Genomic DNA, 14,949 nt, shown 5'->3' on the forward strand with positions numbered 1-14,949 from the left:
TTTCCAGTTGGACAGACCCACTTGGGTGACAGTCTGCAGTGCAAAGGGTAGTCATTTTTTTCAGATTAACTTTTTGATTTTAAAGAGACAGGTTTTGGTCCTGTATGAATTTGGCCTAAACTTCCAACAGTGGACTCAAGCTCATTAGCATGACTCCACCTGTCCCCATTAGCGGTCTCCTGACAGTTTCAATTCATAATATTCTGTGATCTTTTGCAGAATGGAAGTGTGTATTACTTTTAGGGGGGTGGGGTTGTTTTACTTTTGTATACTACTTAACAAGGTAGAAACATTCCACTTTTAGCACTATGTGCAAATGTGTGAAAGAGAGAGGGTGTAAAACGTACTTTTAAATGGTTGGGGAATCAGTACTGCATGCACTTTTAATGTAACAAAGATACCAAAAAAAAAAAAATCTGCCAAGGAACTGGTCTTATTTATTTTTGGAGTTTTGAAATGTTGACACAGTTCCCTCTTACTGGTTACAACTTACTAGCTGAGAGATGGAAAGCTTGATGTTTGATCTGATGTATGTTTTCATAGCTAACTACTGCTCTCTCATTAGTAACAGCTTTTGAAAGTGTGGGGTCCACACATTCTCTCTCTCTGAAGCTTTTGCGCTGTAGGGCGCACTTTCATTAAATTGGTTTATATTTGTTCCCTGAATAAGGACATAAATACTAGTTTGGCCAAAAAAAAAAAAAAAAAAAAAGATAATTGGATTGATTCAAAGGTGTTCAGCTAAGCTATCTGATTAACAAAATGACTGATTTACTATGTATCTGAGACTAACACATTGATTCATCCACTATGCACTTATTCATTTTTGTTAAGTCTATGGGTACAGCTATGAATATCTGCCAGGATATATAACTAAATAAATAAACTATCATAAAATAATTTTTCATGTAGAAGAGTTTCATAATTAAACACTTTTTGGTTAACAGGGAAAACTAACCACTGTATTGTTCTTGTTTTTGGCAGAGATGAAAGAAGAGGATCTTATGAATATGCACCTGATCGTACTTACTATGAGACTGTTAGAACTCCAGGGACGTATCCTGAAGATCCTAGGAGAGAATATCCTGCACGAAGCAGAGAATTTTATGCAGAATGGGATCCTTATCAAGGAGATTACTATGACCCGCGATATTATGACGATCCACGTGAATACAGGGATTACAGAGGAGATCCTTATGAACAAGATATAAGGGAATACAGTTACAGACAACGAGAGAGAGAGAGGGAAAGAGAGCGGTTTGAATCGGATCGGGACAGAGATCATGAAAGGCGGCCAATTGAACGCAGTCAAAGTCCAACTCATTCCAGACGTCCACAGAGCCCTGGAGCGTCTCCCTCACAATCAGAAAGGCTTCAAAGTGATTCTGAAAGGAGGATCTACAGCAGGTCTTCAGATCGTAGTGGGAGCTGCAGCTCACTTTCTCCTCCAAGATATGACAAACTTGACAAGACGCGTCTAGAGCGTTATGCAAAAAATGAGAAAAATGATAAAGAACGTGCATTTGACCAAGAGAGAATAGACAAAGACAAACGTTTGGTGAGGAAAGAAAAGCCAGAAAAACTAGAAAAGGATAAAACTGATAAGCAGAAACGAAAAGCAAAAATTCATTCACCAAGCTCTCAGTCTTCTGAAACAGACCAAGAAAATGAGAGAGAACCCAGCCCTGAAAAATTAAAGGGCAATAGTAAACAGAGTAAAGAGAGAGCTGATAAAGAAGGGACAGCTAAAAACCGTCTGGAACTAATGCCATGTGTGGTGCTGACTCGAGTAAAAGAAAAGGAAGGGAAAGTTATTGATCAGCCTGCTTTGGAGAAACTGAGAGCAAAGCTTGATAATGACGCTATTAAATCTCCACTTCTTGAACAAAAAGTCCAGACATCTCAAGTTGAGCAAACAAAATCTGACCAGTCTAAACTGGAACCTGTTAGAACTAAGGTGCCAAAAGAGAAGGTTCTTGCCAGTCATGTAGAAGTAGTTGATAAAGAGGGAAAACTAAAGTCCAAGAAACACTTGAAGACAGAGCAGACTACAGAAGGGACAAACGCCGTAGATCTTGACAAGTTAGAGGCTCGTAAAAGACGTTTTGCTGATGCAAACTTGAAACCTGACAGGCAAAAACTGGAAGTTAAAAGAAGCAGCCAAGACGAGGAAGATGCTGCACGCGTGGTCTTGAAAAAGCAACTTGATGTGACAACTTCATCTAGAGAAGTTACAGTGTTACGGGAAGGAGAATTGGAAAGAAAGCCCTTGAGGAAAGAGATGCTTAAAAGGGAATCAAAAAAAATTAAACTGGAAAGACTTATTACTGTTACCAGCCCCAAAGATACACAGGAGCCTGCTAACGTTTCCGTTGGGATTGGCTTGCGTCCCTGTTTAGAACTGCAGCCTAGGCTAGGAGAGCCTGTTGATGAACCAGTGGAAACTCAAGAAATCCTTTCTAAAAAACTTAATCCAGTAAAACCACAGCACAAGCAAATGCAGCTGTTAGATGATCAAGGAACAGAGAGCGAGGACATGAAGAAAAATTTCTGTGGTCTTCCCGAAGAGATGCCTGACCATAAACTTGGCCAGGAGAAACCTCAGTCAGCTGATACAGAAGAGAAAATTGGTATTGACATTGATTACACACAAAGTTACAGAAAACAAATGGAGCAAAGTCGCAGATTAAAACAGCAGATGGAAATGGAGATAGCAAAGTCTGAGAAGTTTGGCAGTCCAAAAAAAGAAGTAGACGAATATGAAAGGCGTAGCCTGGTTCATGAGGTGGGCAAACCCCCACAAGATGTCACAGATGACTCTCCACCAAGTAAAAAGAAAAAGACTGACCATTTTGATTTTGAAATTAGCACTAAAAGAGAGAGGAACTACAGAAGCTCTCGCCAGGTGAGCGAAGATTCTGAAAGGACTGCCTGTTCGCCTAGTATCAGACATTTTCCTTTTCATGAGGATGACGACACCCTAGATTCCCCAAGGCTAATGCCGTTAAAAGAAACCAAAGAATCACCTAAAATAGAAGAAAAGGGTCTTTCATATTCCAATATGACTGTGAGGGAGGATTCCCTAAAATTTAATCCCTACGATTCCAGCAGAAGGGAGCAGATGGCAGAAATGGCCAAAATAAAGCTATCGGTACTTAGTTCTGAAGATGAATCAAATCGATGGGAATCTCAAGTGAAACAAGAGCCTGGTAAAGTTGATATTAGCTTCCCAAGTAGTATAGTTAAAAGAGACAGCATACGAAAACGGTCTGTACGGGACCTGGAACCAGGGGAGGTGCCTTCAGATTCTGATGATGACAATGAAAATAAACCCCATTCTCCTAAAGCCTCATCATTATTAGAGAGTTCCAGGTTATCTTTTTTATTAAGGGACAGAGAAAGAGAGGAAAGGCTGTCAACTTCTTTAGAAAGAAACAAATTTTACTCCTTTGCATTGGATAAGACAATCACACCAGACACAAAAGCCTTGCTTGAAAGAGCTAAATCTCTCTCTTCATCTAGAGAAGAAAACTGGTCTTTTCTGGATTGGGACTCAAGATTTGCTAGTTTTAGAAACAATAAAGACAAAGAGAAAGTTGACTCTGCTCCAAGACCTATTCCATCTTGGTATATGAAAAAGAAAAAAATCAGGACTGATTCAGAAGGAAAACTAGATGATAAGAAAGAGGATCATAAAGAGGAGGAGCAAGAGAGACAGGAATTGTTTGCTTCTCGATTTTTACATAGCTCAATCTTTGAACAAGATTCCAAGCGTCTACAGCATTTAGAAAGAAAAGATGATGACCTGGACTTCATTTCTGGTCGAATATATGGGAGACAGACTTCTTCTGATGGGAGTAACAGTGCATCTGAGTTGGTGCAAGAACCAGTTGTTCTTTTTCACAGTAGATTTATTGAGCTAACCCGAATGCAGCAAAAAGAAAAGGAGAAGGATCAAAAACCAAAAGAAGTGGAAAAGCAGGAAGACAATCGGCCTAAGACACCAGAAACTGTTCCTGATAATAAAGAACCGGAACATAAGTCTTCATCATTAGTTGGGCCTTCTTCAGTCACAGCTGTAACTCAAGAATCAGCACCAGTCATATCTGAGAAGGTAGCAAATGAAAAAACAGTTGTGGATATAACGTCTGCAAGAGAAGAAAGGCCATCTGAACTTGCTTCAATAACAGAAGAACCAAAACCTCTTCCTGAACTTGTTGCTCCTGTCAAAGTAGAACCACCTGAGCAACTTGAACCTCCCCAAGTAGTAGAAGCCAATAAAGATGTCATTCCTGCAACTCTGGCTTCTGAGGAAGACTCGGTATCTACAGAGCATCCTTCATATTTGGATACAAAGCCGCCTACACCGGGAGCTTCATTTTCACAAACAGACATCAACGTAGACCCGGAACCTGAAAACACTCAGTTGATCCCACCACCTCCCAAATTAGTTCAAAAGTCTGATGAATCTAGCAAACCTAAAGAGGAAAATGCCCTGCCTGCTGCTGACACTGATCCTAATTCAAGTCAGAAAGCAGAGGTAGTTGCTGATATTCTGCCTCCTGTTTCTGACAATGACATGGAAGTTGAACCCCCAGTTGTAAAAGATAAAAAATCATACAAAAGTAAACGTTCCAAGACCCCTGTTCAATCAGCCACAGCAAATGTCACAGAGAAACCTGTCACAAGGAAGAGTGAAAGGATTGACCGTGAAAAACTTAAAAGATCGAGCTCTCCTCGTGGGGAAGCACAGAAACTTTTAGAATTGAAAGTAGAAGCAGAAAAAGTTTCAAGAAATGCTGCTAAATCTCCTAGTGCTGCAACAGAGCCAGAAAACATAGAGCCAAGTTTGCCAGTAGGTCGAACTAGACGCAGAAATGTAAGATCAGTTTATGCTACCACAGGAGACAATGAAGGCCCATCTCCAGTGAAGGACTCGGCAGAGGTAACTAGGTCTACCAGAAAAAGAGGAGAGAAGGAGCCTCAGGAGACTGCAACAACTGTTCCTACCACACCAAGAAGAGGAAGGCCTCCAAAGTCACGCCGTAAGCCTGAGGAAGAAATCTCTCCTATTAAGACAGAACCGGTACAACAAGAGGCAGAAGAGACTGAGACTAAAGAAACAGTGGAAACCCCTAAACCTGCAGAGGGATGGAGATCTCCTAGATCCCAAAAACTAACACATGGTCATTCATTAGCTGCAAGCAGTCAGCAGGGGAAAAAAGGGAAAAATGAACCGAAAGCAGATATCACTGTAGAATGTGAAGAGGCCACTGAAACAGCTGGTCAAGAACCAAATATTAGTGAGAACAGTAATAAATTAAAGAGTACAGACAAAGAAGCAGCAGCAAGCGAACAGAAACGTGACAGAAAAGAACTTGATGTGGACAAAAATCTTCCAGAAACCCCCACAGTTGAGATTGTGGAGAAAAAAAATCCCCCAGAAAAAGCTACTAAATCCAAACGAGGAAGATCTAGAAATGCCAAGACAGTTGTAGATAAAGCATCCTTGTGTCTGAAAAATGTGGAAATACGTCTCAATGTTGATGAAGTCAAAGGTGCCCTGCGACCAAGTGAAGAGGAAGCAGAGCCTGTGGCAATGTCACCAGCAAAAATCAAAAGTCCACAAAAAGAGGACAATTTGTCACCCCATTTTGTAAAGAATGAGCCAGAAGATCCATTCCAGGAAACAGAAAAAGAAATTATGCATGAACCAAACCAATCACCAGAAGCTGCCCAGTTAGCAAAGCAGATTGAACTTGAACAGGCTGTGGAAAACATTGCAAAGCTCACTGAAACACCATCAGTTGCTGCCTACAAAGAACAGGCAACTGACGTGTCTGAAGTTCGTCAGGAGGAGGAGGGAGACAAACCTGCACATCAGGCTAGTGAAACAGAACTGGCAGCAGCTATTGGATCCATCATAAATGATATTTCTGGAGAAACAGAAAGCTTTCCTGCTCCTCCAACTTATCCTGCAGAATCAGAATCTGAGATACCTGCAGAACCAGTGGTGTTACCGTCCCCTAGGGAAGAAATGGAGCCTGAAACTGATCAGGCAGTTAACAATATCTTGGAAACAGAAGCTGCTGTTGGACCCTCTGTGCAACAAGTAACTGGCACTACCCCATCAACAGTAGAGGCAGAAAATAAGGAGGCTGAAGTGAGCTTCAGTGAATCTTCAAATTCTGCACAGGAAGCTGAAACTTTACAGGAAACCGAAGTTTCTCGGAAGGAAAAAGGCCGTCAAAAGAGCACGCGGCAAAGACGTAAAAGGAGCGTGAGCAAGAAAGGGGATACCGCCGAAGTTAGTGCTTTTGAGCCTGAAAGGGTACAAAGTAAGTCTCCTAATGTCAATGAAGTTAAGGCAAAACCAGAAGAAACCTTGAAAGATGAAAAGCAAAATAAAAACTCTGTTCAGGTTTCTACTGAATTGAATATTACTGATGCAAGCAAGGCTGCAACCACTGAGAGAATTTCTCATGAAGCTGTTTCTGAGAGCAGTGTCCCTCCTAAAGCTCCTCCTGCTCTGGATCTACCTTCCCAGCCCGTTCCTGTGGATGATGTGAGCCAAACTGGATTCAAGCTACGGTCAGCTATTGAAAATGCACCCGTTACTCCACCAAGTGTTTCAAATACGACCGTTCCTGCAGTTCCTTCTGCAACTGCGACAAAATTACCCACTCCTGCACCAACTGGGATAGTCCCCCTTCATTCCAGCACCACCAGCGTGACCGAATGGATTGTAAGGCATGATGACACCCGTGCTCGTTCCACCCCACCACCAGCTCTTCCCCCAGATACTAAAGCATCTGATATTGATACAAACTCCAGTACTCTGAGGAAGATACTTATGGAGCCCAAATACGTTTCAGCAACTAGCCTTGCTTCTACGAATGTCACAACTTCTGTTGCTGAACCACTTAGTGCACCACGTTTGGAGGAGGCACCTCCTCATCCTCCAGTAGAGGCCATAAAACCAGTGTCAGAGGAAAAACCAGCAGTTCCTATCACTAATGCTTTGGATCCCCCAGTAGCAGAGGCGCCAGTTTTCAGTGAGAAAGAAAAAATAAGTACAGTTATTGCCCCCAAAGCTACTTCCGTTATAAGCAGAATGCCCCATAGCATTGATCTAGAGGAAACTCCAAGGATAACATTGATGAAGCAAGTCCCCCAGACCCAGACATGTCTAGTTAATGCCCCTTCACCAAAATACAAGCAGAGACCTAGCACAAATGATAACAGCAGGTTTCATCCAGGATCTATGTCTGTTATTGAAGATAGGCCAGTGGAGACTGGATCCAGCCCAGGTCTGCGAGTAAACACTTCAGAGGGTGTTGTACTTTTGAGTTATTCAGGACAGAAGACAGAGGGCCCTCAACGAATTAGTGCAAAGATCAGTCAGATTCCCCCAGCAAGTGCTGTTGATATAGAGTTTCAGCAGTCTGTGTCCAAGTCACAAATTAAACAAGAACCTATTACTCCATCGCAGCCAGCACCGAAAGGCTCTCAAACTCCCACAGGATATGGGAATGTGTCCACCCATTCTTTGGTACTAGGAACCCAACCTTACAATACATCACCTGTGATCTCCTCCGTTAAACAAGAACGGACTACCTTAGAGAAATCTGAATCAGGCCACCTTTCTGTCCAGACTCCTGCTTCTCAGTCGGGGCCTGTTAAAGTCCTCTCCCAGACCGTAAACACTCCACCTGTACTAGTTCACAGCCAGATGGTACTCTCTCAAAGTGTAGCTTCCGTCAACAAAAAACTGCCTGATCTGACTGCTTTGAAAGTGGAGACTAAGGCTCTTCAGCCATCAAACTTGAGCCCTGGGGTCAGTCCTCATCACCCTTCCCTATCTGGTAAAATGCATTCAGAAGCAAACCATGTCAGCTCAGGACCCAACACCCCAACAGATCGGGCTATTTCTCATTTGGGGGTTACAAAACAGGAGCCACATTCCCCACGTACAAGTGGGCATTCTCCCTCTCCATTTCCAAGGGCTTGTCATCCTGGCAGTACCTCATCTCCAGCTTTATCTAGTAATACCTCTGTCATGCTGGCTCCAGGAATTCCTGTGCCTCAATACATATCCAGTATGCATCCCGAGCAGTCTGTTATAATGCCCCCCCATAGTGTAACACAGACTGTATCCCTTGGCCATCTGTCACAAGGTGAAGTGAGAATGAATACCCCTCCTTTGCCTGGTATTCCTTATGGCATCCGCCCAGAAGCGCTCCACTCTCCCAGAGCAGCTCTACAACCTCAGATAGAAATTAGACCTCAGAGATCCAGCACACCTCAGCCAGCTCCAATAAGAGACATAGTCATGCCTCCGTTATCTTCTCAGCATCCCCCAGAAGATGAGATGCATTACCATCATACTGTGTGTAGAGGGTCAGCCCCTGTACAGTCTGACGTGTTAGTAATGCAGACAGATTATCGCATGCATGCTACAGGTATAAGACTCGACCAGTACAATGTGCCTCGAGATGTGAGGATGATGATGCACCCACACATGGCAGCAGTGGGTGACCACCACCCTGAAACTAGACAATCCAGAACACCAGAAGGGTCTGTGAAAACTCCCCCAGTCAGCAAGACTCCACAACCTGGAAAAGAGGCGCCCAAGTCTTCTGAAGTCAAAATGGCGCACTCTCCCCACAGTGAGCCCCGGCTCCTCAGCGTCCCTCCCAGCAGCCAGCTTCCTGGACTGCCTTTGACACAGCCTGTGGTTGTACCTCATGGAGTACAGATCATGCATCCTGCAGGGAGTTCCTTTCATGATTATAGATCTGTGTATGGCGACATGAGAAATTACCATGCAGCAGCCCAGCTTGGTCATCCTCAGTTCCCTGGAGCATCGCCAATTGGTCTGTCTTCACGGAGTATAACCCCATCTCAGGTGAGAAAATTATGATTTCCTCTGTTTGGTTTCCTTTACCTGAGTTTAAAACATACTATGATAAATATAGTCCTAATGCAATTGCATTTGACTGCAGTGGGAGTTACAGCTGGGATGAGTTTTGGCTCATTCCTCATACACTGTGCCCTCTCCATTTAGGGTTGTGTTTTAAAGTACTACAGTGCTAAAAATCAGTTATTTTTGTTTGAGACATATGGGATAAACACCTTTTTGAAGCTACTGGGAAGGAATTAAGGGGGAAGATCCCCTAATTTATTTTCTTTTTATCATAACAGAGCTCCATTCTGGGAGTGCCTGAAATCTTTTATAAATTCCTAGTTGTAGTGATATAAGAGAGGAACAATTCCCGACATAGGCAAGCTGGAACATGGTTTGAGTTAATTTCACTTGTAGCTATTTTCCTCTCCAGTAATTACTGTATTATACAGACCAATAGCATGGGAGTGAGTGAGATATCCACTGGGTGGATGGTGTGGTCCTGCAGTTTGAGGTCCTGAACTGGGACTTGGGAGGTCTGGATTCAGTTTCCAGCTGTGCTTGATAGTCTCTGTGCTTCTCCTCCTTCATCTATAAAATACTGGTGATAACTCCCATTACTGTGGTGAGGATAAATTTATTAACAGGTGTGAGGAAGTCAGATAGTACAGTGATAGGGAACATACTGAGAGCCAAATAGCTGTCTAGAAGGATTTAAGCAGGAGAAATCATTTGACTGTTTCCCAACAGTCTAATTGTTAAATGAGAAAGTTTTGTGCCATTCATGAATTCTCCAAAGTTTTCCCTTTCTCTCCCATCATTGCTTTGTAGGGTCTGCCAGAAGGTGAACATTCACATACCAGTCAGCCAGTGCGCAGCAAAACTCCTCAGATTTCCCAGGACTCCAAGGGGTCACAGGCAGCAGGACCTGAACAAACCCACCACACCACTGTAAATAGGCATGCAGCACAGATAGACCCTCATGTACATCTTCAGAGGACACAGGCAGATACGGTCCAGACTTCCTATCCTTCCCCTGTTGCCATTTCAATGAAACAGGAGCTTCCATCACCTCACCAGCCTCAGGCAGTTCAGAAGCAATCTTTGTTTATCCCTACAACTTCAGGCCCTGGGGCCCCACTGGGGCTGCCATTGTCTCGCTCTGAACCTCAGTCTGCTCTAATACAAGATCCATCTCCTCACTCTGTTTCTCAGAGACCTGTGGATATGGTTCAGCTTCTAACAGTAAGTATCACTCTCTTTTTCTTTCTCCTTGAGCTGCTGTGTGCTGCTTGTTTTTTTTAATGCCTGAACCAGGACTAGAGCAAGGGGAAAAATAAGCAGTAGTCTTCTGCCAAGCTCCTCCCACTTGTGACACCAAAATGTAGTGTGCCACTCACATTAGGTAGTGCAGCTCTTCATAATGTGACCATCCCTCTACTTTCTTGGGTGCTTCTATCACTAGTGAAATTAGTTAACAATGTTGCCATTTATGTGGATGTTCCTAGAGTCCAGTGATAAGAGTTACCACCTCATTGAGATGAATGAGAAGAGTCCGTGAGTCTGAGTTAGTGTTTGACTGTCTACAGACTCAGGCAGGCATCGCTGCCGTGTTTTCCATTCTGTTCACTCTTTGGAATATTATCTTTGCAAACCATGAAGGCTAGAGATGATTTATTTAAAAAAATGTTAGATTCTGGAGCATGAGGAGAAGAGAGAGGTGGGTAGAGGAAGGATGGTGATGTGGTTAGAGCGCCAGCCTGGGAATTGGGAGATCCAGGTTCAAGTCCCTGCTCAGCCACAGACTTCCTGTTTGACCTTGGGCAAGTCACTTAGAGAACTGAGCACAGAGATACTAAGTGTAACAAGAGGGTAATATAGTGTCCTGCTGCACAGGACGTCTATGAGGGTAAATGTATTAAAGTTTTTGGGTTCTCCGATATTAAGGTAATGGGGACCTTGGATAGACAGACAGATGGCCACTGTGATGAAATAAGGGTTGCACTGATGATTTGGCAGGATGTGGCCCAAATCAGTCCTTGTTGGGAACCAACTATGAGAAGGCATTAAATGTACTGCATTCTTAAAACACTATATTTGGAGTCATAATTGCTGCTGAAAGCATATGAGCAGCACAGATGTGATTTACCTCACAATTAAGATCACTTTTGAATACAAGTAGAAGCACTTTCTTGTCAGTGTTTCATTAGATCTTTATTTTACTCCTTCATTTGTTTGTATTAAGATTTTTTTCATCCTTTATTTTCAGAAATACCCAATCGTGTGGCAGGGCCTTTTGGCTCTAAAGAATGACACAGCTGCAGTTCAGCTCCACTTTGTCTCTGGTAACAACGTCTTGGCGCACCGGTCCCTGCCAGCACCTGAAGGAGGACCTCCACTAAGAATTGCTCAGCGCATGCGACTGGAGGCTTCGCAGTTGGAGGGTGTGGCACGCAGAATGATGGTAAGGGGTAATATTCATACTGCTTTGTGGTCTGCAGTAAGTGATGGGGCCTCTGAAATATGGGTGTCTAGTCTTCACTTAGCTCAGGTGAGGGAGTGGTGTGGATTTGGGATCATACACCTCTTACGTTACTCTGCACTGTACGGAAAGGTAGAATGGCAATAGCAGACTTGTCAGACATTACCCTTAAGAGTACTTGGAACTAACCTGTCTTTTGCCAATGTAACAGACTTTTACTAGCTCAGAAGTGTCTAAGCAACATGGGAAGTGGAAGTTGTTAGGTTTGTACATTGGAAGCTGAGAAGTTTCCATAGTCTCGTCTCTTCTATTTTTTTTAATTGGCTGAGAAGTCTACAGTGGCCTTTCGCAACACCCACAGCCAATTAATTCCCGAGGAGTTCAAAGAAAGGATTTTCCAGTAAAGGCTTAAAGATAATGAATGTGTGTCAAGAACAGGCATGTCCCTAGCAAATGCTTGACTGTTAATTGTCCTCTTTTCTTCCCAGGTGGAGAGTGATTACTGCCTATTACTGGCCTTGCCTTGTGGACGAGACCAGGAAGATGTAGTGAATCAGACTGAGTCACTTAAGGCTGCATTCATCAGCTACCTGCAGGCTAAACAAGCTGCAGGAATCATCAATGTTCCCAACCCTGGCTCTAATCAGGTATTTGCATGGAAACAGTGAAACTTTGCAGTTAAAAATGAAATTAAAATGACACCATTATATGGTTATGGGATATAAACCAAAAAAAAATCCTTTTGTGTTTAGTGTCAAGGTGCATGCTTGTGTCTTTGAAAGAATTAGCATGTGAAATGCTAGGCTTTTATTTCTTTGGTGAAAATATAATGGAGTAAATCATTTAATTCTTATCAGTGAACTGCTAAGACAAAAGAAAAAAGTTAGTTTTGCCCTTTCATGCTGCTTTGATTCATAAATTTCTGTTTTTTTAAAAACAAAACTGATCTTTGCTCTTTTTGAACATTAGAAATCTGAAGTCCTCACTTCCCTGTTTTTCATGTGATGTCCCAGGAACTTTTTTTTAGGACACCTGAAATATGGTTTTCATTACATCAATCAAAAAGTGTGTTTTGTATAACTACAAAACGCTTGTTCCAGACATATTGCTGCACTGAGTTAGATTTGCTCTGTGTTTAACGGGAACACACGGTCCATTAGAATGAGTGTTCAACGTGAACAATGTGGAAGAGGAAAGTCGGATAAATATAGACACATAGCTGCTCTTTTGTTCAAAATGAATATCAGTGACACTTGCTTAGTGTTTCATGATAAACCCATTCAGACACTCGGTTACTGGGAAAAAAATCCTCCCCTCTGAGACATGTGTTGCTACTGTGTCAGAAGCTGGCCTTAGCAATGTGAGCATGTGCTTTCAAAAAATGCCCTTTTGTGTGACTATTCTGTAACCCTAGAAAATGTTGCCACCAGTGTCCCAGTTTTTGATCACTTTACATAAGGCTCTGTAACCTTAAGCTGCAGCTTCTCATATCTCTTCCCCCATCCTCCACCAACTGAGGTCAGGTTTACACTAAAAAGTTAGCAAAAAAGAAAAGGAGTGTTTGTGGCACCTTAGAGACTAACAAATTTATTTGAGCATAAGCTTTCGTGAGCTGCAGCTCACTTAGCTATGTCACTCAGGGATGTGAAACATCCAAACCTCTGAGCGATGTAGTTAAGCTGACCTTACTCCTGGTGTAGCCAGCGCTAGCTCGATAGATAAATGGACACATTCTTTCAACTTCTGCTTCTTGGGGAGGTGGATTAACTACAGTGATGGGATAACCTCTCCCACCACAGTATTGAGTGTCTACAAGGAAGTGTTCCAGCAATGCAGCTAGTGAAGACAGCCTAAGATTGATGGGTGATATTGATTCCTAGAATGTCTGAAGCTCAGTTTTAGGGATGAAGAGCTGCAGCTCAGGTAACATCACTGTGTGATATCACAACCTAGGTCCTCTAAAGATCCAGCAAAGAGAGGGAAGTAAGGACTGCATTTAAGGTGGCTTTTTTAAAAATGGATATAAGCTTTTAAAAGGCAAAGCTTTCTATGTCACACTATTTGCGATTCACAGTTCACCTTCCAAATTTTTGGCATTGTTTGGTAGGATTTCCTCATTATGGTGCCAAATAAGTTGTCTGGATGCTTGCCAATGAGCTCATGGGAAAAACAAATAAATACAGGGGTTCCTAGCTGTTTTTTCATCCTTGTCTTTATTTTTTCATTCTTTCCCAGCCTGCCTATGTTCTGCAGATATTCCCACCCTGTGAATTCTCTGAAAGCCACCTGTCCCGTCTAGCTCCAGACCTCCTAGCCAGCATCTCCAACATCTCTCCTCACCTTATGATTGTCATCGCATCGGTATGAGCTGTTTGTTGGTTACTGACTTTTCCAAGGCCCTGCAGCAAAAAAGAGAGAGAGAAATTAATGACACAAGAAAATGCTGCCAGACTACCAGCCTCCTGCCCTAACCGGCCTCGATCAAACTGTTGCTGGGTAGTGATTCTGCTACCTTGTATGTTTACATATTGCTTTAGGTTATGGACAACTGATGCACTCAACAGGCGGACTGGTATTGGGTTTCTGTGCCTCCTTTGGGGAAAATAAAGGATGGCTATATTTTTTATCAAAAAAGAAAAGAAAAAAAAAAAAGAACCTGAACTGCCTTTGCACTAAATTAGTGACTTGGACCTTTGCACAGTTGAAGACATGCTGTGACGTTATGGATGTCTTGACACACATTAACATGCGTTGTGGACTAAACGCAGGACCTGGGAACTTCTGCTGAAATCTGTGGGTCAAGGATCATTTCACACATTATCTTTTTTTTTTTTTTTTTTTTTTGATGTGACCCTTCCTCTCCTCCACTTCCCTCTGCTGCAGTCATCTTCTCTTCATCTGGGATGTACAGTTTACACTGAAAAAAATAAAACAAAAGGGAGAGCTATTTTCCTTCCTGGTGGGATATGCAGAACTGAGTGGGCGTGTGTGTATATATAAATATATATATATAATATATATAAATATATATAATACTGACTTTAAAAAAATCAAATCCCCACAACATACATTTTTTTTTAATCTGTGCCAAAAATGTGTTTTCAGAGAAAATCTTATTTTCATACTCAGACTTTGTATTGTCACTCATTTGTAAGTGCGCTTCATTTAAACATTACCTTTCCTTGTCCCTCGTCTCACAATAAGTGGAAGTGTTATACACTTGTACAAAGACTTTTTACCTTCCTTCCTCCTCCTCACCTACCCTAACACTTATTAATTTATGGAACTGTTTTCTCAGCGCAGTTTTGTTTTGTGTGTCCATTGGATTACAAACTTTATTAAAAAATACAAAACATGTTGAGCCTGGATGTGATCCATCAGTTGCTCCGGAGGGGGAGGGAGAACACAAGGAGATTGAGAATTTGTGTGCAAGTTTGGGCCAGCCAGCATTGCTAATAAGCCACTTCCCCTACAGTGGATATTTGCTGTTTCCCAAGTGTTTGTACATAGGAGCTTTTTTAAATTTTTCTTTTTTGTTGGTGAGTTTATCTTGTTTAAAAAA

At 42.4% G+C, this 14,949-nt stretch overlaps 1 protein-coding gene across 8 annotated transcripts in view; it reads left to right on the forward strand.

Moving 5' to 3' along the window:
* The window catches only part of SPEN (spen family transcriptional repressor), a 105,093-nt gene extending 90,345 nt beyond the window's left edge, over nt 1-14,748 (forward strand). For all 8 annotated transcript variants that reach the window (XM_043531880.1, XM_037881456.2, XM_037881457.2 and 5 more), the window contains 5 exons: nt 985-8,908; nt 9,737-10,150; nt 11,175-11,369; nt 11,876-12,034; nt 13,623-14,748. In XM_043531880.1, coding sequence (XP_043387815.1) covers nt 985-8,908; nt 9,737-10,150; nt 11,175-11,369; nt 11,876-12,034; nt 13,623-13,754 — 8,824 coding nt within the window. In that variant the 3' untranslated portion in view covers nt 13,755-14,748. The remainder of the gene's footprint in view (nt 1-984; nt 8,909-9,736; nt 10,151-11,174; nt 11,370-11,875; nt 12,035-13,622) is intronic.
* The last annotated feature ends 201 nt before the right edge of the window (nt 14,749-14,949 follow it).

Source organism: Chelonia mydas, chromosome 18 (assembly GCF_015237465.2).
Source record: "Chelonia mydas isolate rCheMyd1 chromosome 18, rCheMyd1.pri.v2, whole genome shotgun sequence".
Lineage (NCBI taxonomy): Eukaryota > Metazoa > Chordata > Testudines > Cheloniidae > Chelonia > Chelonia mydas.